Source organism: Pogona vitticeps, chromosome 2, assembly GCF_051106095.1.
Source record: "Pogona vitticeps strain Pit_001003342236 chromosome 2, PviZW2.1, whole genome shotgun sequence".
Lineage (NCBI taxonomy): Eukaryota > Metazoa > Chordata > Lepidosauria > Squamata > Agamidae > Pogona > Pogona vitticeps.
Window position 1 is genome coordinate 111,393,771 of NC_135784.1, and position 21,980 is coordinate 111,415,750.

At 43.6% G+C, this 21,980-nt stretch overlaps 1 protein-coding gene across 1 annotated transcript in view; it reads left to right on the plus strand.

The window, feature by feature from the left end:
* Nucleotides 1-6,138: 6,138 nt before the first annotated feature.
* NEURL1B (neuralized E3 ubiquitin protein ligase 1B) overlaps nt 6,139-21,980 on the plus strand; it is a 248,430-nt gene continuing 232,588 nt past the window's right edge. Inside the window, exon 1 of the mRNA XM_020806881.3 lies at nt 6,139-6,931. Coding sequence (XP_020662540.3) covers nt 6,829-6,931 — 103 coding nt within the window. The 5' untranslated portion in view covers nt 6,139-6,828. The remainder of the gene's footprint in view (nt 6,932-21,980) is intronic.

The following is a 21,980-nucleotide window of genomic DNA, read 5'->3' on the forward strand; positions in this document are numbered from 1 at the left end:
GAGTTTTGAACTCTAAACTTAAGTTTTGTATGCTGTTCCTACCCCACCCATGAATAGGACTGCTAGTATTGCTTCAAGATAAGCTAGCCTTGAGGCATTGGTGGGGCTGCTTTTACTGTTGAGCTGGGACTGGAAGTATGTTCCAAAGATTTTTCTCAATGGCACCAAACTGATTAAAATAAGATTATTTGTCGAGGTTGATTGTTCAACTAGATCTTATTCATTGTTGTCGAATTTTGCCCTCAGCTTTCAGAAAGAATTAATTCAAGTTGGAAGTAGGTGAGATGACCTGTTTCTATTTGTTTTACAGGAAATGTGCTTTCATTGATAATTGTTTCACGTTTATGAAAATATGTGGAAGCTGACTGGATTTGGGTTTGAGCAGCACAGTTTTGGTTATATACATTTTAAACAAACGAACATTCCAATAAATAAATATTCAATAAATACCATGTTGCTATTAAACTCCATGATGTGGCCTGAGAAAGATGGCAGTGTGATGTTGGCAGTGTGATGACCCCTGGTCTTACAGCAGTGGCCTGGCCGATCCCCTCTTCTGGCATGGCAGCCCCATGCGGTAGCTTGGGAGGTGTTGGGGCGTGCCTAGTTGGGGAAGGTCACGGTGGTACACCGATCCCCTACAGATATTGCAGTCCTGCTGTTGTTACGAATACATAATCAATACATTGGCCACAATCCTGTGTTGATTTTATACCAGCATAATTTTAATTGCATAAATCATGACAACAGATTGATGATAATTAACAAGTTGCACCCAACTAGGAAAATCAGTAAGTTGCATTCTGCTCCTTCAATTTTCATAATTAAATATTTAAAATGAATCCCAATGGCATGTGCACCTCAAGCAACCCTATTTGGTCTGGCTCCTTTAGCAAGGCAAAGAAACAAAAAAGACATCTTCAGAGGACAGCACTCTGTGCTCTGGTGTAGTATGCTTGGGAGTGGAGTATTACATTTGGTTATACACATTTTAAATAAACATTCAAATAAATAAATATTCAATAAATACCATGTTGCTATTAATCTCCATGACGCGGCCTGAGAAAGAAATACTCCACTCCCAAGCCAACTACACCAGAGCACAGAGTGCTGTCCTCTGAAGATGCCGGTCACAGAGACTGGTGAAACGTTAGGAAGAACAACTTCAGAACACAGCCAAAGAGCCTGAAAAACCCACAACAACCATTATACCCCGGCTGTGAAAGCCTTCGCGAATACAAACAAAAAAGAACTTTATATCCTTGCCCTCTCTTGTCTTCTTCCACTGCTGGGAGATAGATTTTAATTTTAATGATTCAGCTGCCCTAACTGATTAAAATATATATCAATTGGCTTCTCCTTCTGCTGGAGGAGGAAAGGTATGAAGTTTTTAATTTCCCAATTTCCTCACATCATTAAGTTGTTAAGATGTCTGTTTAACCTACATGATATGGGGATATTGAAACTAGCTGGGGAATTAAAGCAGGGAGCTCTCTTTAGTTTGATCCCAGCCATCCCATGCACTAGAAATTAATCCAGACTGAGTGATCCTACCTGTACCAGAAATGTAATAATCCTTGACAGGGACACAGAAAGGTGCATATATCAATACTCTGCATATGGGCTGGTTTGCTCCAGCAATTGCATTGTCTGATCACTGAAAAAAGGAGAGAACCAGCCTGTCCCTGCAGCGGACCAAATAGTGGGACAAAGTCCATCTGATTTGCACCCTTAGATTCCCTAAACTGGCCAGCTGCATATGTTACAGTGGAGGATATTATTTTCTTAAATGCCTGTCCAAGTGGTTTCTTGATGAGGAATGGGGGAAAGAGTACCATCATGTCTACTGCCAGCAGTAAAATGTTTTGGGCTGGCTTGACTAATGCTAAACATTGCTTTCATAAACTCTGTATTGGAGGCTTCAAAGTCTTATCTCATTATGTGAGCTGATATGACTGATGCTGTAGTTTATGGTCTTACACTGGTTGTTCATGTTCCTATTAGTCTAGCTTTATGCAGAAATGCAGCCATCATAATAGTTCCATTGCTAAATTTTATAGACTGACAAACATGTTGCTGCCATTCTTTTCTGTCCTAAAAGAATACGTTGTAGCACCCAAGTATATCAATAATCTGTTTCAGTTTTCAGAAGCAACTGCACGGATGGCAATGTTTGGAACATACTGCATATGCTTTTGATTAAGGTTAACATGCATGCATTTACCCCTATGCCATTCAATTCAGCCATAGATCACTGGGGATAGGATCCAGAGTTTCCCCTGTGAGGCTGAGGTGTTAGTCTTCTTAGCTATCAGTCCATTCATAAATTCAGCAACTGCTGTCCCTGTAACAGGGAGTGTCACAGGGAATGATGTATTTCTTTTGTAATTAGAGTAGGAAAATATTAACACAGGAAATGCCATCAATGAGAATATATTCTGTTCATTATTTTCATGGATAGAAAGGAAGGAATAAAAACCAATAACCTCTTGTAAAAAAAGGGGGGGGAGCCATGAGGTCATTACACAATACTAATGCAGGAGTAGGTGGTACCTTTATAGATCACTAAAGAGATCACACAATCTGTAAACTTTCATGGATCAGAGATGGCCTCTTCCTTGAGGACACACCAATGTCTCAAGAGGTCAAAAGTTCTTGGTAGTTGGATTTTGCCACATGTTTGTCTCAGATGTAAGCTAGAGAGGATTCAGGCTGCATTGGAGTTGTGGCTTTGAAGTTACAGCTAGGGACGCTGTTGATTGGGCATCATACCCCAGTTCTTTAAAGTGCAGGCATATGCATACTATTTCTGTAGAATTAGAATCCACGTAAGAAAAATAAGATGTCTACTGTGATATTTATGAACATGCATATCTTTATAAATCTGCTATCCCAATTATGATATGCTCACATGCAGCAGGGCCATATGTAGGAAAGAGACACCCGCTGCAGTGTCCATGAGCTGGGAGTGGCTGTTAAATCCCAGGGGTTTCTGTATATATCTTTGCACCTAGGCTTCCCTGGCTCACATTTCTATTGATTAACACAGGAAGGCTAGCATGGAACAAGGACAATGCCTCGGGTCTTGAGGATACAGTTTCCCTCCTTGCAAGTAACATGAGAAAGGCCTGGATCTCTTGCACATCAAGCTGTAAGTGCATAAATAAGCAATTCTAAGTGCCTTTTGTCCCCCCAGTAAAGCTTATGATGGTAAGGCCGTACCTGGAGTATTGCATACAGTTCTGGTTGCCGCATCTCAAAAAAGACATAGTGCAACTGGAAAAGGTTCAGAAGACAGCGACTAAAATGATGACTGGGCTGGGGCACCTCCCTTATGAGGACAGGCTACAGTGTTTGAGGCTCTTTAGTCTAGAGACTAAAGACTCTTTAAGTCTAGAGACCTTGCCAACAAAAGTCTGAATAATCAAAGCTATTGTTTTTCCTGTTGTGATGTATGGAAGTGAGAACTGGACCATAAAGAAAGCAGACTGCTGAAGAATTGATGCTTTTGAATTGTGGTGCTGGAGGAGACTCTTGAGAGTCCCCTGGACTGCAAGGAGAACAAACCTACCAATTCTAAAGGAAATCAACCCTGAGTGCTCACTGGAAGGACAGATCCTGAAGCTGAGGCTCCAGTACTTTGGCCATCTCATGAAAAGAGAAGACTCCTTGGAAAAGACCTTGATGTTAGGAAAGTGTGATGGCAAGAGGAGAAGGGGACGACAGAGGATGAGATGGCTGGACAGTGTCTGCAAAGCAACCAACATGAAATTGACAGAACTCCAGGAGGCAGTGGGAGATAGGAGGGCCTGGTGTGCTCTGGTCCATGGGGTCACTAAGAGTCGGACACGACTAAACGACTAGACAATGAGTCTAGAGAAAAGGAGCCTGAGGGGGACATGATTGATACATATAAAATTATGTAGGGGATGCATAATGTGGATAGAGGGAAGCTCTTTTTCCTCTCACGCAATACCAGAATCAGGGGACATCCACTCAAATGGAGTGTTGGGAGAGAGAGAACGGACAAAATAAAATATTTCTTTATGCAGCATATTGTTAGTCTGTGGAACTCCTTGCCACAGGATGTGGTGATGGCATCTGGCCTAGATGCCTTTAAAAGGGGATTGGACAGATCCCTGGAGGAAAAGTCCATTGCAGGTTACAAGCCATGATGTGGATGCATAATCTCCAGGCTTAAAAGGAAGGTACCTCCAAATGCCAGATCAGGAGACAGGCATCTGGTGGTCTCGTGTGCTCCCAGAAGCATCTGGTGGGACCCCTGTGAAATACAGGAAGCCGGACTAGACGGGCACTTGGCCTGATCCAGCAGGACTCATCTTGTGTTCTTATGTAGTGTTACTTGGTCCTGTTTCCACCCAGAACTCCTGTCAGCCTCAGGTCCAGGTTCACTGATAAGAAATGGTGGGAACTGCTGTTTATTTTTTAAAAAATTGTTTTATTTTAATTATTTTCACCCATCTTTCTCCTTTAAAAGGACCCAAGACAACTTAAAACAATTAAAAGACAGCATGTTAGCTAATAACAGTGAGTATATTATACTAAAAGATCAATGAATACAATATTTATTTACAGTATTTTAGTTATTAAGTAATTACATTTATACCCCACCCATCTAATGCCTAAGCACTACATTGGATGTCTAACAGCACTTAAAAACACAACGTTTCTGCCAATAACAAAAGACATAGTAAAGGTAAAGGTTCCCCTTGACAATTTTTGTCCAGTCGTGTCCGACTCTAGGGGGCGGCGCTCATCCCGCTCTTCAAGCCATAGAGCCAGCGTTTGTCCGAAGACAATCTTTCCGTGGTCACATGGCCAGTGTGATTTAGACACGGAATGCTGTTTACCTTCCCACCGAGATGGTACCTATTTATCTACTCGCATTTTGCATGCTTTCGAACCGCTAGGTTGGCGGGAGCTGGGACAAGCAACGGGCGCTCACTCCGTTGCGTGGATTCGATCTTACGACTGCTTGGTCTTCTGACCCTGCAGCACATGCTTCTGCGGTTTAGCCCACAGCGCCACCACGTCATAAGCAAGACCAAAACAGTTCAGTGCAGTAAGGTACAGGTATAACAATCCATGTAATTACCTCATTCAGGCAGCCATGCACTCAAGAAGAGCTTGCCTGAAGAGAAAGGTATTTCTTTGCCTGCTTGTGGCTGGACAGCAGAGATGGGGTCAGCCTAGCATCTATTGGGAGGGAGTTCCAGAGTCTGGGAGCAGCCACAGAGAAACCTCTCTCCTATGTCGCCACCAAATGCACCAGTGAAGATGTTGGGACCCAGAGAAAGGCCTCACCTGATAATCTTAATATCTGGGCAGGCTCATAAAGGGAAATACAAATCTTGAGATGGCTAGTTAAACTAGCCTTTAACTACTAGATGCACTCTCTTAATCTGGCTGACCCAGTGAGCCTTAGAGTAGCAGGGTAAGGATAGAAAGTCTAGTCAAAACACCAGAGGGAGCAGCGTGTCTGTGCTTATGTGGGGTAGTGGTAAAGCAGAGGTCAACCACCAACTTCCTTCACGTGTAATGCCATCCTCTTATTTCTCCAACACATGAGTTTCGAAAGGTGTTTTTTTTTTAAAAAAAAAAATTTAGGGAGGGGGTTGGACAAACTATTAGGAACCGAATAACATCGGCCTGCTTAATTTTTACTGGGCGACTACACAAGAGGCGAGCCCGAGAAAGACCGACAACAGCTGGTCTCAGTTCCCATAAAAGTCCCAGTCCTCTTCCGCGGCTTGTGCCTCTTCTCCGCTCCCACAGAGGCAGGCTCTTCCACCATAACGTGGTTTCCAGGCGTTAGCGAAGCCTTCGTGACGAATTCGGCGCGGGAAACCCTCCATTCCAGCCTCCTCCAAAAAGGGGAGCTGTGGCGCCTTGAGTAAAAGCGCTAAAGGAGGGCGCCTAAACAGCTTTCTTTATTCGGATGTTCGCTTCTCGACAACAAACAAGCTTTTAAGTCCCGCAAGGCTTTCCTTAGCCTGGCTATTGCAAAGCTTGTGTGAGGGAAGGGGGAGGAAAACTCCACCCACCCACCCCCGCCTCAGTCCTGGGGGCCGAATCATTGCAGGGCTTCGACTACTACTCGCTGCGTTTTGGCTTGCCTTCATTTTTTTGCACGTATTTATTAGGAACTGGGATGGAAAGGGGACGACGAAGCAACGTCGGGCTAAGCTTGTTTTGACCAGAGGCAATGCGTGATAAGGAGGAGGAGGCGCAGGGGGGGGGCCTTCAGTTACGCATTTGAAACGTCGCCTAGAAGAGAGGTATCCCAAGCTGGAGTGAGTGGAGCCCTTTCCTGCTTCGTTCGGAAGCGCGCCTCTTTAACTCTACGTTTCTCAGGTCCGTATTAAGCACACTCGCGTCCACATACCTAACGGGACTTATCTACACACCTGGTATTTGTATACCTAAACAGACAACAAAAGCTAGGGCTCCCTGCGTATGGCCGGCACGCGCGGGCACCCTCCCGCCCAGCAGCTGCTGCGTCTTCTCCCCAAGAAGCACGGCCGGGAAGGCGCCGAGGAGGAGGCGTCGTCGTCGGGACAGGCGAACTCGCAGCGGCCCTCCTGCCCGCCCATTGGCAGGTGTTCCGCGCGCGCTCTCCTCCATTGGTCGCCTGCCTGGCTCACGTGCCGGGTTTGAACTCGAGATCCGGCGGGAGCCCTTGGAGTTGCCAGAGGCCGAAGTCCGGCGAGCCCCTCGCTCGTCCCGCCACCGCAAGACGGCCAGGTAGCTTCACAGGCTGCGAGAACCAGACCTCCCTGCAGCCTCCTTGTCGTCCGAGGAACTACCATGGGCAACACCGAGTCTGCTCCGCTGGCGGTAGCCATGCGCATCAGTTTTAGCAGCAGCAATAGCACCGCCAGCTGCTGGATCCCAGACGCCTTTCCCCGGGGTAAGTGCAGGGATCGACCATGGCGGGAAGGGTGTCGTCTCTTATCACCCCATCAATGTCTGATTTAAGCGTGGATGCTTCGAAGAGTAACAGATTTATTCTGATATAAGCTTTCCGTGCTTTGCACTTGGTTTAATTAGCATGCATGAAGTGTACAATACTCCTTCGCTGGTATTTGCAGAAGGAGAACAGTAAAGGCGAGGATGATGATGATCTTGAGTTTCAAGAACAGGGTGGTCCAAGGCATTCTGCCCCATCCATCTACCCACATGCAGAAACTGACCAGACTTGTAGCTAGAGCCAACTTGAGTAAACAGAATTCTGCTGATGGGGCCAGGTGGGAAACACAGCTCTGACCCCTAACAGAAGTTAAAGGCAACAGAGGGGTTGTTGCTCCCTTTGGATCTTCTGAGTGACCACCTCATTCTGCTAATGGTAGGGCTGGTCTGATGCAAGGAATACAGTTTTGGACTATTCTTACTCAAAATCCAAGATACTGTACTGTATATGCAGTGTAGCGGGAGGAGGATTCAGAGCTACAGTGATTCCTGGCAGCATAGGAAAGGTAAGATAATTATTGTTAATAAGCACCTGTCAGTGTAGAATTTCACACTCTTTATGGAGTTGGAGGAAAAGGATACCACAGCAGATGGTTTGGCTTCCAGATAGGTTGGGACATGTGCTCTAAAGTGAGAAATCCTGTGAGCCAGTAGAAGGAAGCACTGATTTGTCTTTGCAGAGGGGTGGGTAACTGAATTTCTGCATGTTTTTTGTCTTATAATTTATCTCTTAATTGTGTCTTAGTCAACATAATTGATGGGAGTTGTAATTCAAAAATATCTGAAGGGCCAGATTTATCCACCCTGGCCTTGGGCATTAGAAGCTGCCAAATATGTGCGTGTATGAAAGAGCTTTCTTGGATTTTTGAAGCGATTGCAGCAAAAAGTACTGTATTACAAAGTCCTGAGACATCTTTTTACTATGACATAATCTTTTATGGTCCAAAGTCCACTTTGCCAGGTTCGTTGTGATACAAACAAACCAACAAAACAAAGAGAAGCAAAAGTATCAAGTAGTGCAATACATACAGTATGCAAAACAAATTAATATAGAACTTAGTATCTGTGCAAGAGCCTTTCAGGAGATGAATAAGCATAGCCAAATCAATAGTATTAGTAAAATAAACAGGAATAGTGGTGAGATATAAAGTAACTGTTTCTCTACACATGTTTATATACATTGATATCACTAGTCTTAATTTTGAAGATGTATTGAGGCCCAATTTTGCAGTGTTTGCTCTGGTTGAATTTGGTTTCAGCAAATCAGAAAGCAATTAACTTTCCTTAGTGCTAGTTTACACTCTTGTCTTTTCCTCTTGTTTTACTGAGAGTCAACAGTGGGCTTCAACCATGATAGGTGGGCCTTGCGTTCTTTTGATTGGATTCTGTAGTCAGTTTTGCTTTCTGTAGTACTGAAATCCATTCAGTGTTCTTTCAGTCTCTCAAAGACAGGACATATGTTCTTGCACACTTAAGCAAAAAAATCAGTTTGCCAGTTGAAAGTGGCTATGGCCAGTGAAAGCATCTATCACAGTGAATGTGTGCTGTTTTATAAGGTACTGCAAGACTACTTGTTGGTTCTGCTGCAACAGGCTTACTCATCCATTTATCTGGGTGTGCCGTGCAAATACGGCGAGTATATAGCTGACGAAGATGTTGTATATCACCGTGTTCTCCCCAGCCTGCTCCCTAAAGGCGTAAGCGGAACAGGACTGAATCACAAGACTTCGTGATCATCGTTGCCTGAGCCATGGGTTCTGTCTGTCCATGCTGCCTTTCACAGCACCACATGCACTTTGTGCCTCTGGCAACAGATTCGCATAGTTGTACTCCTTTTATGCAGGAGGGCAGGAATGTTCCAGATGCTGAGTTCTTCACTTCCCATTTATATAGACCAGATGCAGGCAGTTCAAGTGCTACTCACATGGCTCAAGGGGCCATGAAAAGGTTTTTTTAAAAACATTTTTTTCCCCGATAGTTCATAAATATCTTCAGCTGGAGGTTTACAGAGTGGTATTCAGCAATAATATATTATAAGCCATAACAACACACAGAATTAAAATGCAGTGTTTACATGCCAGGCTGGACTACACAGGGGAGGCTTGCAAGAATAGATAGCTTTCCAGTATGCATCTGGAAATAAAAAAATTAGTTGGAATGCATTGAACATCAGCACAAAGAATTTTCTATAATAGTGTGTGCCACCATATTCTATGCCCACATGATATTTGTTAATATTTTTTGTGATATCTAACATGTTAGCTGCCTCCCTTTCTGTAGACCAGGAACCTGGCAACCACAATTCCATCTTTAACTAACCTTAAGCCTTGCTATTGGTGCAACATTTGCCTACATAATTTGTCAGTTTCTTTTGGCATTGATGAAGGGGATGGTGCAAGACAATGTAACACATTCTTTGAACCCAAACCTACTTCTCCCTAAATGGCTCCCTAGTTCATTGCTGCTTGAGGCAAAGTCTTCAACTCAACGGTTATTTTTGACTCTTCCTCACAGAACATCACACCAACAGCACACAAAACTGGTATTCTGTCAGCTGCAGCAGCTATTACCTGTCTTGTGGATACAATCTGCAGGTTGCTACTGTTAGAGTAGAGTGCTCTTGCTTTTAGAATCATCCTCCTGCTTTGTGAATGTATGCACTCACCCCATCTTCAAGTGAGATAATTTTCAAAGAAATATTGGTGAGATACTTGTCGCTGCCAAAGCAAAATTGTAAAAGTTCCTCCTTGAGGTGATATGCCAGATCCTGCCCTTTTGCTACCTTTAGAAAGTGTATGTATGTGTATGTGTTTGTGCATTTTTGAATATTTAAAATGGGGATTCATTTTTAATGAAAAGCTATTCATATTTACTTGTTTGGTTTTATTTCATACTTCCATTCTTATGTCAGACTGTTAAACAGTAGTACATTGTATGCTCCGTGGAATGGGTAGATTTCAATTTTAAAAGCTGCTAAAATAAAAGAGTTTTTTTTCCTGTTTCGTATTTTAAACCCAATGCCCAAGGATTATTTTTATAATCACCATCATCTGTATAGTACTTTGAACGTATGAATTGCCTTGCAAACATAATCATAGTACCCTTGTAGGCTCTTTCCCTTTTAAAGAGCAAAACAATGTGTTAGAAATAATGTTCCTATAATGATTTTAATTTTCCGAATTTTGACAAGCAGAAGGTACTTAAAAATACAGTACTTTCATAAAGCCTTTGCCTCATTCATGTTATGACTTTAAACACATTTGGAATAAACTCTTCGGACACGATAGCTTGCATCTTATTGCTAGTCCTTATTAAGAGAGAGAAGGGGACGACCGAGGATGAGATGGCTGGACAGCGTCTGCGAAGCAACCAACATGAATCTGACACAACTCCGGGAGGCAGTAGAAGACAGGAGGGCCTGGCGTGCTCTGGTCCATGGGGTCACGAAGAGTCGGACATGACTAAACGACTAAACGAATTAAGAGAGAAGCCCCTGAAACAGTTGTTGAGTGATAAGGCACCACTTAGCTAAATCACACTGAGCTAACTGGTCTTATTGGGAGTAGCAGTTAATTACTAGCTATTGGAGAAAAAAAAGTTCCCTCTGATTTTCATCCCCGCTGTGTGGAAGCCTCACCCATCTGCCCACAGGGTGGGGTTTCATCCAAAACCCAGAACTAAACAGGCTTCAATACTGGTGGCTGCTGTGCAGTGCCAGTGGCGCTCTGTGCATGCACCTTAGACTCTAAGGTCATTTGACAGCTACAAAAAAAGTATCAAGAGTGGTATGTACATTTCTACATAGCATTTATAGATCAGATTAATGCTTTTGACATGGGATGTGGAGAAGGTATATGGGAAATTTGGATGTTCTGAGAAATTCATGTACATTGTTCAAGAATTCCCTGATTTTGACCTTCAGTATCACACTGTTAGGAAACTGTTTAATCTGTGGCATCTTCAGACCATCACACAAGTTTCATTTTGCACAGTGCATGAGCTACTTGTTTGCCAGTGATTGTTCCCTTAATGCAACCACACTTCCAGATGTGCAAAGAACTCTCAGTTCATTTTCCTCTGTTTGCAACAGTTTTGACTTGAAGATCAGTACTGATAAGAGAGTGGTGATGGACCAATCTTCTCTGAGTATACCTTATTAAAAACCAGTTCTGTAGGTACTCAAACACTCCGTTTCTGCAGTGGATAAGTTTACATATCTTGGAAGCACCGTCTTCTCCTGTGTTCTGAGTAATGATAAAATGACCTCGTGATTCTCTAAAGCCAGCACTCCTTTTGGAAGACGTCGATCCTCTGTGTGGAATTAGTCTTTCTATTAAGCCAACAATGTACAAAGTTGTTCTATATTCTCTGCTTTATGGATGGATATCACAGAAGAAAGCCTAGTCACTTTCATCTTAAAGGTCTTCAGAGAATTCTTGACATCCAAGGGCTAGATAAAGTTCCTGACAGTGAAATCCTGGAGCAAACACAGATGACAGGCATTTTTACAATTTTGGAAGAACAACTTCAATGGGCTGGCCATGTTGTCAGGATGTTGAATCACCATCTCTCAGAGAGTATCTTCTAGGCAGAACTTGCTGCAGGTGCTTGATTGTCTAGTGGATGAAAGATGTACTGAAGACGACTTTGAAAGAATTTAATATTGACTATGTCCATATGTTGGGAAGCTCTTATTGAAGACCAAAATGTATGACAAAAGGCTGTTAAACAGGGGCCTGAATTTTTTTTAATAAAGAGAATCAAGGATTGTTTAATTCAAATGGGAATGCAAGGACGTAAACATCCCAACAGTCCAATAAATACAGGAACTGCTAACTTGTCCCCACTATTCCTGATAAATCGGACAAAAATCATCTTCTAAAACAAAGGACGAGCTATGCATATATAGTTGTAGATACATAAGATCTCATGTGTCTGTCTTTGTCTAGAGATCCTTCCTGTAGTTATTTCTAATACTACTTTCCCTTTCTAACACTATTGATCTCAATTTGTCCTATGATCATGTTAGTTGCTTGCATCTCATTTTGTACTCTCCTATGGAAACACTATGTCCAGGCTGGACTGCCAACAGGAGTAGCAGACATATGAAATGGGTAATTGTCCCTGGGTAGTGCCTTAGCAGGCTGTGTGGAACTATAAAATATTACATAAGAACATAAGAACCCTGCTGGATCAGACCAAAGGCCCAGCTAGTCCAACTTCCTGTATCTTGCAGTGGCCCCACCAGATGCCTCTGGGAACACATGAGGCCACTAGATACCTGTCTCCTGATACCCCTCCCCTGCATCTGGCATTTGGAGGTACTGTACCTTCCTTTTAAGCCTGGAAATTATACATAATGGCTTGTAACCTGCAATTGACTTTTCCTCGAGGAATCTGTCCAATCCTCTTTTAAAGGCATCTAGGCCAGATGCCATCACCACATCCTGTGGCAAGGAGTTCCACAGACTAACAATACGCTGCATTAAGAAATATTTTTTTTTGTTCTCACTCTCCCAAAACTCAATTTGAGTGAATGTCCCCGGTTTACCAAATTACCAATTAGGCTTCCATGCATTTTTGGCTTTGTTATCCAAAAGCATTCATCATTGTCAATGCCAGTGGCATGTTCTGTGGCCATTTTATAATCTTCCTTTTCTTTGCAAAGGCTGGACTTTTGATCCTCAGTGTTGTTTCTTCCATAATCCAGTGGGGGGCAGCAGCCAACCACAATCTGTTGTGTGTTCTTCTGTTAAACGCCTGGAGTAGAAATCCTATAGATATCCTATCTGTTGTTTGCATATTTATTTGCATTTCTAGTGCAGCTTTGCCTCAGAAAGAGGACCAACAACAGCTGCATTTCAGTCAGTTCTGAAGAACTAAATGCATTTGCTTTTTACCGTCCTTATGGAAATAAAATTTCCTCTTAGACTGCAGCGGCACATGTCCACCACTAGAGAGCAACCTATATTCACAATTTTAATTGCATTACTATCTAACCTATTACGTGATGATTGAGCTAAACTGGTCCTACAGATTAGTCTTCAAATTGCTTCCTTACAGCTTGACCTGTAAACTGCTATTCTTGTAATAATACGGTGCAGATATCAGATGGGTTTATGCAGAGTGGCAGTGAATAAAAAGGTAACTGTAAGTGATGTTGCATGACCAGCCTTCACAAGTTAGTGTTTCAATGGTCTAACTTTGTAAGCATCAGTGTGGAGACACCACAGTATCAGTCATCATCCTAAAGGAGACCCTGAAGCCGATTTAATCAGAAAATATTTATTCCAAACTCTTTACAACTCATCTCTATCTTCCCGTCCCCACTATAGAGGAATTAACTCTCGCAAGTCATCTATAGCTGGGAAATGTGTGGTTGACTTCACCCCACCTTGCATTTGAGTAGTACAACAAATTGTCAACAGTCTACAACTCTCGAATGTCTTTGGCCAGCTGTCGCAGGTACATAAAATGTCTCTCCCTGATACAAATGGCGGTTGGGTCAGGCATGGTTCTGTAACTGGAGCAGGGTCCTGCTTCGTGCTTTCGGGTGTAACCCTCAGTTCTGTGGGATTCTCTAAAATCCTCTAGGATCAGTCCTTTCAGCAAAGAATAGGGGAGAATGGGGCCCAAAGGAAGAATGGAGCTGCCTATCCTGCATTTAGTGTGGGGTCATACTTCTCCCCACTCTGCTCTGGAGCACTGGCCCAATCTATGATTTCACTCTCTTCCTCCTCTTCTCCACCCACTGCCTTGAGTTTTTTGTCTGCCACCTTTTTATCCTCCTCTCGGCAGGAAAGCCTGCTGGGCTTTTCCCTGCCTTCCTCATCTTCCTGCCCCTTCTAGTCCCTCTTGCCTCTGCATTCCAGATGATAGATAGATCACTGTAGGGTAATACTTTGGAGAAGGGATCCACCCCGTGCCTGCCATATATCATTGGCAGGGACCCTTGGAGGGCAAACAAGACGTGGCAGATGACTCTTCTTGTGTGCCCAAGTTGATGTGCTCACACAGGGCTAAGGTTAGCCTGATGTAGTTGTCGTTTATTGCACGAACAACAGCAAACACAACAGAATAGTGGGTGCAGAAATAGATGCCTCTGAACCAGCATGGACTGACACATGAATAGCAGCCCCAGCAGCAATGCCTCCACCCATCAATCAGGAAATTGACAACACTCCACATCAGTTATGCATGGAAGACACCAATCAGTGCTGGACATTGGCTGAACTTCCCCAGGGTAGCCTAGGGATGGGAGACTGTAATGGAGGGAAGCATCTGAGAACTTCAGCCTCAACCTGCAAGGCTTGTTCTGAGCAGGATTGTTCACTTTCCCTTGAAATGATACCCAAAGTTGGCCCGCAGATGACTGAATTGTACAGGGAAGGAAGGATGAGCATTCCAAGCACCTAGCTGTGTGACCCAGCAGGCATGAATGGGGCTTCTTAGGCCCCTCAGGAAGGAAGGGTTATGCTTTTACACAAGCGTCCTCAGAACACTTGAAATAACACTGGGGTCCAGAGAAGGAAGGGAAACTCTTTTGCAAGGAGGAATGTGAGATACAGATACCAATAAAAGCAGTAATTAAAAAGTACCCACGGGAGGCAACACCAGGGTGTTCTAGTTGCCTCTCTGTGTGTGAGAAAAACAGTACAGCAGGAAATGTAAAGTGAGCTTGAGTCCTGCCAGCAGGAACCCCCTTTTTTGTGCTTCCTTATCAGGGAAAGGTTGCTATATAACTTTCAGAGGATCTGAAGGCTGGTAAAGTACTGTGTGATTTCTTTGTATTAAGGGGATCATGGGAGACACTCAGGGGCACATTTGCCTTTGCGTAAAAATTAAAATAAAGAAACTGCATCTTTTCATAATAGCAATCTGTTCTGTGAAGTACTAGTGGACATAGGAGCCATCCTGTCCCGCCTAGTGAGTGTAGCGTTCAGCCCTGCCCTCACCTGTCCGTCACAGCTGAGCAGTGGAAAAGGAGCCAATGAGTGAACGGAAGGTGGTGCTAAAGGGGGAGGGGCTTGGATATAAAGGGAGGTGTATGGAGTATGAGATGAAGAATGTGAGTCTGTGAGCCAGGAAGTCAGTGAGAGTAGGGTTCTGTGTGTCAGTGAGTTCAGTGAGTGAGAGAGATTGATTAGCAACTTGTGATTTGCCTATTATATATTACTGATCAAATAAACAAGTTTAACTTTCAAAGTAACACATGTCTCATTGAATAATGGGTATTGAAACAGCAATACCTGGTGGCAGCAACTAAGGAAGAAGAGTGAGCACCTCCTGGAGGCCTGAGATAATAGAGGCTTCAGCGTGCTCGCTACAGTGAGCACAACACAAGGCTACATGGTTTCATTGTTAGTTATTGTGGGAAATGATCAGGGGGAAAAAGAAGTTAGAACTACTCTGGAGGAATTGGTGAAGTTCTTTAATAGTATGTGCAGATTTGAGTTATATTGGTAGGATACAGACTGACAATGCCACACCATGAAGTTAAGGTGTTTTGGGAACTTTCAAGCCAGTGGCAATCCATAGAAGTTTGTAGCACAAACAGTAATTGTGTGTTTTGTTTGTTCAGTCATTTAGTCGTGTCCGACTCTTCGTGACCCCATGGACCAGAGCACGCCAGGCCCTCCTATCCTCCACCGCCTCTCCTCCTATCTATTTATCTATTTATTTATTATTTATCTATTTATTTATTATTTATCTATGTGTATACATAGATAAATAATTAAAACGTTCCTAGTTTAGCCAAGCCTTCCTTTATGGGTCACTCCTGCCAACCTAGTACTTCTGCCAACCTAGCAGTTCGAAAGCATGTAAAAATGTGAGTAGATAAATAGGTACCATCTCGGTGGGAAGGTAACAGCATTCCATGTCTAGTTGTGCTGGCCACGTGACCACAGAAACTGTCTTTGGACAAACGCTGGCTCTACAGTTTGGAGACGGGGATGAGCACCGACCTCTAGAGTTGGACACGACTGGACTAAATGTCAAGGGGAACCTTTACCTTTACCTCCTTTATGGGTCTAGGGCAGTGGTCCTCAACCTTGGGCCTCCAGATGTTTTTGGACTTCAGCTCCCAGAAATCCTGGCTAGCAGATGTGGTGGTGAAGGCTTCTGGGGGCTGTAGTCCAAGAACATCTGGAGGCCCAAGGTTGGGGACCACTGGTCTAGGGGGAAAAGGAGGAGGTGGCATTAAGTTGTGATTACAGTATCTGATGTCATCACTCTCATTGAATGCATGCATGAATGGGTGTTTAACCTGTCATCTGTACCAAGGTCCTTCTGTTTCAGAAACATGCTGATTAGTGAGGTCAAGTTGTGGCCTAAAAGGTTTTAGAAGAGGTAGCCCTGTTAGTTTGTGCTAGCATATCAGACCAAAAGGAAAGAAAAATTAAAAAGACAAAAGCATTGTGGCACCTTAAAGACCAACTGCTATAAAATGTGAACTTTTGTGGACACGTCCACTTCCTCAGACATAAGAGTGGGAATACTCTCAGTCTTTATACATTTATAGATGGCCCCAAATCAGAGACTGTATTTGGGCACAAATTGTTGACTTGGCAATGAACTTTAAAACCCTTGTTGATATTCATTTCCCCTCCAGGGAAGCTTTGCCCTGTAAGTCCTACAGAGGGAGAGCATGTCTTTGCATGCATTGCTGGAAGGCATGTCTTTGTTGTACTTACTCTTGACTTGGAAGCACACCAGTGCAATATGTATGAACCCTGCCGCTTACACAAATTATCTGCATCCCTTTTCCTTCATGTAGGGGATGTGGGTGGAGAGACGGCTGTCTTTAGGGGATGGTCTGGACTTTGAATTTCATACAGCAGAATTTCCACTGCAGGGCCAGAGAAACTTGTCTAGTGAAAGGAATAGTGTCCCTCCACCCACCCATGCAGAACAAGACAATTTCAGAGCTGTTGTTGTGACTCGGACTAAGCCAGGAGTGTGGGTAGTTTTTGGGTGATGTCAGAGTGTAATGTGTACTATTTCTCCTGGAGGCAGGAGATGCCGTTTCTAGGGTGCTTGTGTCTCGTTTCTAGGGGGATAGTGTGTCTTTTTTTTTCCTGTGGCTAAGCAGCAGGCAGGCTGCTGTTGGGCTCGTGGCATTTGGTGTGGAGTGGGAGTGAATATTTCTTGCCAGCACGTTGGCTGTGGGAACGTGTTCCCTTCCTCAGCTCGGCACAGAAGTTCAGGAAGAGAAATGAGTGTTTGTGTCTGCAGTCTCTGGTGCTGTCTCTCTTTGATGGGAATCAGAGCGTTCTCTTCAGATTCCTGAGTGGAATGTGTAGGAGGGCAGGCTGGGAGGGGGGGGGCTTGGGGAGTCTCTGTAATACTTACTCATCTTTGCAAAACTTGAGATTTGACTGAAGTGAACAGGAAGCAGAAAAAAAAATCTTTCTCAGATGTTACCTCAATTGTCTCATCTCTTTGGCTTTAAATCATCTCTTTTAACAACCAGAGGAGTCCAGCAATTCACTTCCTTTTGTTAATCAATGCAAAAAACAACTTATTGTATCAGAAGACCACCTGTTCCTGCGTAATGCTTACAGAATGAGAGAAGCAAACACAAGTAGGAGTTTTGCATAACTACAAGGAGAAGCACTTGTGGGGCAGGAGCAGAAAACACTGGCTCTGGGAGACCAGAAACCCCACGGATTTTCTGCATATATGCCTTAGCTTTGGTTTTCCTGTTTGCATCTTTATAAGGTTATTTTGAGGAAGACTGAGGCAAAGCCATGTTGTTGTTAACACAATATGACATTTAGAGTGATTTGCAGTATAATGATGGTATGGAATAAAAACACACACACATGGTCAGAACACCATACTGTATTTCTCTTCCACTTTATAAATACGTATGCTCCTATACTCTTGGATATACAGTAGTTATTACTTCCCAAAGCAAACAAATTAATAGAGAATAGGATTCTATCTGAAATAGCTATGACAACTTTTTTTTAGAATATCCATGATTTTTGTGCTGCCTATATAAGTTCAATATAATCCAGGATTATTTATATGTTAGAATAAAGGGATCATAGAATTTTAGCTCTCAGAGGGACCCCCAAGGGGGTCATGGGAGTCTAACACTTATCAAAGCAGGAAATCTGCAGCTAAGGTATGTCTGACAGGTGGTCATCCAGCTTCTGCTTTAAAACATTCAGTGAGTAAAATTCCACCATATTCAGAGATTGTTCATTGACTGTCAAATAACTTGTATTATCAGTGAGTTCTTGCCAATTATAAGTATTTGTGGTAGCTTTTCTGCCTACTGAGTCTACTAAAAGTGATGGACAACAAAGCAGTACATTTAATATCTTATAAACATTGGCTGAAATTCTGTTGTTTAGCATAGTAAGTCACAACTAGAGTAGACCCGTTGACTCAGTTGAATTTACAGAAGAGCTATGATCAAATCTCTCCTGATTTAATGGGCTTATTCAAGTTGCAACTTACTGTGCTAAACAATGGGATTTCAGGCATTACATCTTAAATGATAATCATTATTTTAAGTGATAAACATTGCATGTTTCATTTGGCATTTTAAAAGCCAATTAAAACAAAGAGTTTGAAAAACCAAAGATCATAACAGATTTGGCACAAGAGATTCATTATATTCTTCCTGATTCTTTCCACTGCAATGGGAAGGTCCGGTAATAATCAGAACAGTACACTGGGAATTTGGATGTTCAGTCCTTTCCTATGTTGTTTTCCTGCTATAAACTAATTTATACCCTGCCTTTCCAGGGGGCTCCTTCCTTGTTATGTTCTTGGTCAGGGAAAATACTGTATTTTTTGCTCCATAAGACACACTTTTCCCCCAAAAAAGTCGGGGGGGGAGTGTATGCGTCTTATGGAGTGAAATCGCCACCTTCAGGGACTCTTTTAAGGCTTGGGAAGCTTCAGAAGAGTCCTTGAAGGTAGTGATTTCGCCCCCTCTGGCCCCGTGGGGGGTTGGGTGAGCCTACAAAGGGTCGTAGGGTGTGTTCCAGGACCCTTTGGAGGCTCACCCTACCCCCCCCACGGGGCCAGAGGGAGCAAAATCACCACCTTCAGGGACTCTTCTGAAGTTTCCCAAGCCTAAAGAATCCCAGAAAGTGGTGATTTCGCCCCCTCAGACCCCGGGGTAAGCCTCCAAAGGATCCTGGAATACAACCTAGGACCCTTTGGAGGCTCACCGTGCCCCCCACAGGGCCAGAGGGGGCGAAACGGCCACCTTCCGGGACTCTTCTGAGGCTTGGGAAGCTCCAGAAGAGTCCCTGAAGGTGGTGATTTCCCCCCTCTGGCCCCCTGGGGGGGGCTTAGTGAGCCTCCAAAGGGTCCTAGGGTGTGTTCCACAAGACAGACCTCTCCATAAGACTCACCAAGGTTTTAGGAGAAGAAAACAGGAAAGAAATAATCTGGGAATTTCGGTCTTCTGGGCCAGCAGGGGTGACGGTGGGGAAAGCCTCCAAAGGGTCCGAAAGTGCCTTCCAGGACCCTCCCAATCTTAATTCCAGGACCCTGGAAGGCAATCTCGGACCCTCTGGAGGCTTCCCCCACCCTCACCCCTGCTGGCCCAGCAGGCCGGAATTCCCAGATTATTTTTTTCCTGTTTTCTTCTCCTAAAAATTTGGTGCGTCTTAAGGAGCAAAAAATACACTAATTTTTTTTCCCATAGCATGGTATAGAAGCAGCAGTAGTGCTATCTTGCAACAATACTAACCTACTGAAAACTAGTATTCTTCATGGCTGCTTTAAAGTGTCACTAACCAGGCAGATCTGTCCCCACATGTCTCTTTTGGCCTTGAGATCAAGATGCCACTGAGTATAAGTGGGGGAAGGTGATTTCTTATTTTTGATGTTTGTGAAGGTCCAAAGGTATCTGTCTGGAACCTTCTAGCAAGAGACTCTCAGACTCCATAGGATTTTGATGTGATTTTGTAAGATAGGCTCGCTAGGCTAGGCCGTTTGAGCAGTTCTTTATAAGCCTGTTTTTATGGTCAATCAGGTAAGTGCCTTTACTAAATGTGAATAATTATTTTAGCATTGAACTTGAGTTGAATGGACAGAAAAGCACCTGGTAAAGCCAGAATGAGAGAATGGTCACTGTAGAGCAGTGGTCCCCAACTTTGGGCCTCCAGATGTTCTTGAACTTCAACTCCCAGAAATCCTGACCAGCAAAGGTGGTGAAGGCTTCTGGGAGTTGTAGTCCAAGAACATCTGGAGGCCCAAGGTTGGGGACCACAGCTGTAGAGAACTTATCTCCTGGCAGATATATTGTTAATCCTAGACCAACAAAGCATCACTATCCCTAAACTCAGCTTCTGCCATTCCTCTCTGGCTCCTCATCAGCTATGACACAGGAAGACATGAAAGCCACAATTCTCTCAAAGTGGCTATTTCACTTGTTGGGCACAGCCTGCCTGCATCATTGGTAATGCTCAGAACTTGCAATCCCAGTGTTGTGATCATTCAAGTCCCTTGAATTGCCTAGGCAACCTGAGCTCTATGTATCATTCATCAGCATCACTGAAATGGTGCAGTGGGTGTTTCATAATGTATGAAGCGCTAGCTGGGATCTAAGACAGCAGGATAGCAGAAGGATAGAGAGAACTTCTAGGTCTTGGAATATGGGAACAACAAAACATTTCAGGAGGAATGCTAAGGCAGTGCCAGCAAAGTGAATGATGTAAAAGCCACAATTTGGGCTTCTTTGTAGCACATCCATTCAAGGAGAGAGAGAGAGAGAGAGAGAGAGAGAGCCTGCAGGCTACAACTGTAGGCTGTGGCACTGGGGAAATATCATTGTGTGTAAGCAGCATCTAGTGAGTGCTCTCACAATTTTACAAAGTGGTATTCCACCCTCCCCATATTGTTGAGAGGTTAGAGAAAGAAAAACTAACATTTTAAACCTGGTGCCATATCCAAATTCGGAATTGCTCTCTTCTCCTTGGACTGGAACTCCCAGAAACCTCAGTCAGCACAGCTAGTGGTGAAGGCTTCTGGGAGTTGCAGTCCAAGAACACCTGAGTTACCCAAGGTTGGGAATCACTGGTCTAGATTTATAAAGTCCACTGAAATCTTTGCAGTTTCTCAAGTGTAAGGTTGCTTTATTTTAAATATGAATATATGGAAGTGTGGGTGGGTTTGCAAATCTGCGTGTGCATTTTGAAACTCATATAGCTGTACTTGATGTCTCTCTCTAATGTAGCATGCAGAAACAGGAAGCTGTGGGAGGAAGATATTGCTAAGGAAACAGAGCTGGCTTTAAATGACAGAACAACTGCTCAGTGTGTTGAGACTATGTAGTAATTTTTTCTTGTGGTTCCTAAGTAATTAGTTCCAAGGATAGGAGCAATTGAAATGTACTGGCAGGGAAGGATAGTCATTTTAACTGACCTCAGCTTCTCTAAAACTACCAGTCATAATCTCTGCAAGACAGTTCCATGTCTTTGGTGATTATCGTTGTGGGTTGCCGATTCGCTTCCACTAGGTGGATTCCAAAATGGCATTTCTATTGTTAGTTCTGCCATTTAATTCTGTCTCTTGTTCATCCTGCTGCTTGTCTCGTTTTCCATGCCGGTGGGTTTAGTAGTGCTTTCCCTACCAGAGCCTACTATAAAATGGAATCTCTCGTGTGGTGGGAATTCCATGTTCTGTATCCATGAAGGTTATACCATTCAGTCTTGGAGAGGTATAAAAAGCAAATTTTAAACTAGCCAACTAACAATTATTAGGGCAGAACAAATCTGAATTGGGTGGGGTGGGTATTTCTTTGCATGTGGAATGCTTTTCCCTATTTATGTTTTTCTGAGAAGTGTGAACATGTTCCACTTCCTTTTAGGACTGTGAGAGACAAATAATGCAGGTCACCATGAGTGAATCTCCTAGCATTTACATTTTAAATAAAGAACAGGCATGGGGACTCTGGACTGGATTGAAGCAGCAGCTTTGGGGAAGGACTTCCATCAAGCAGCAGATTCTCCCCTCCA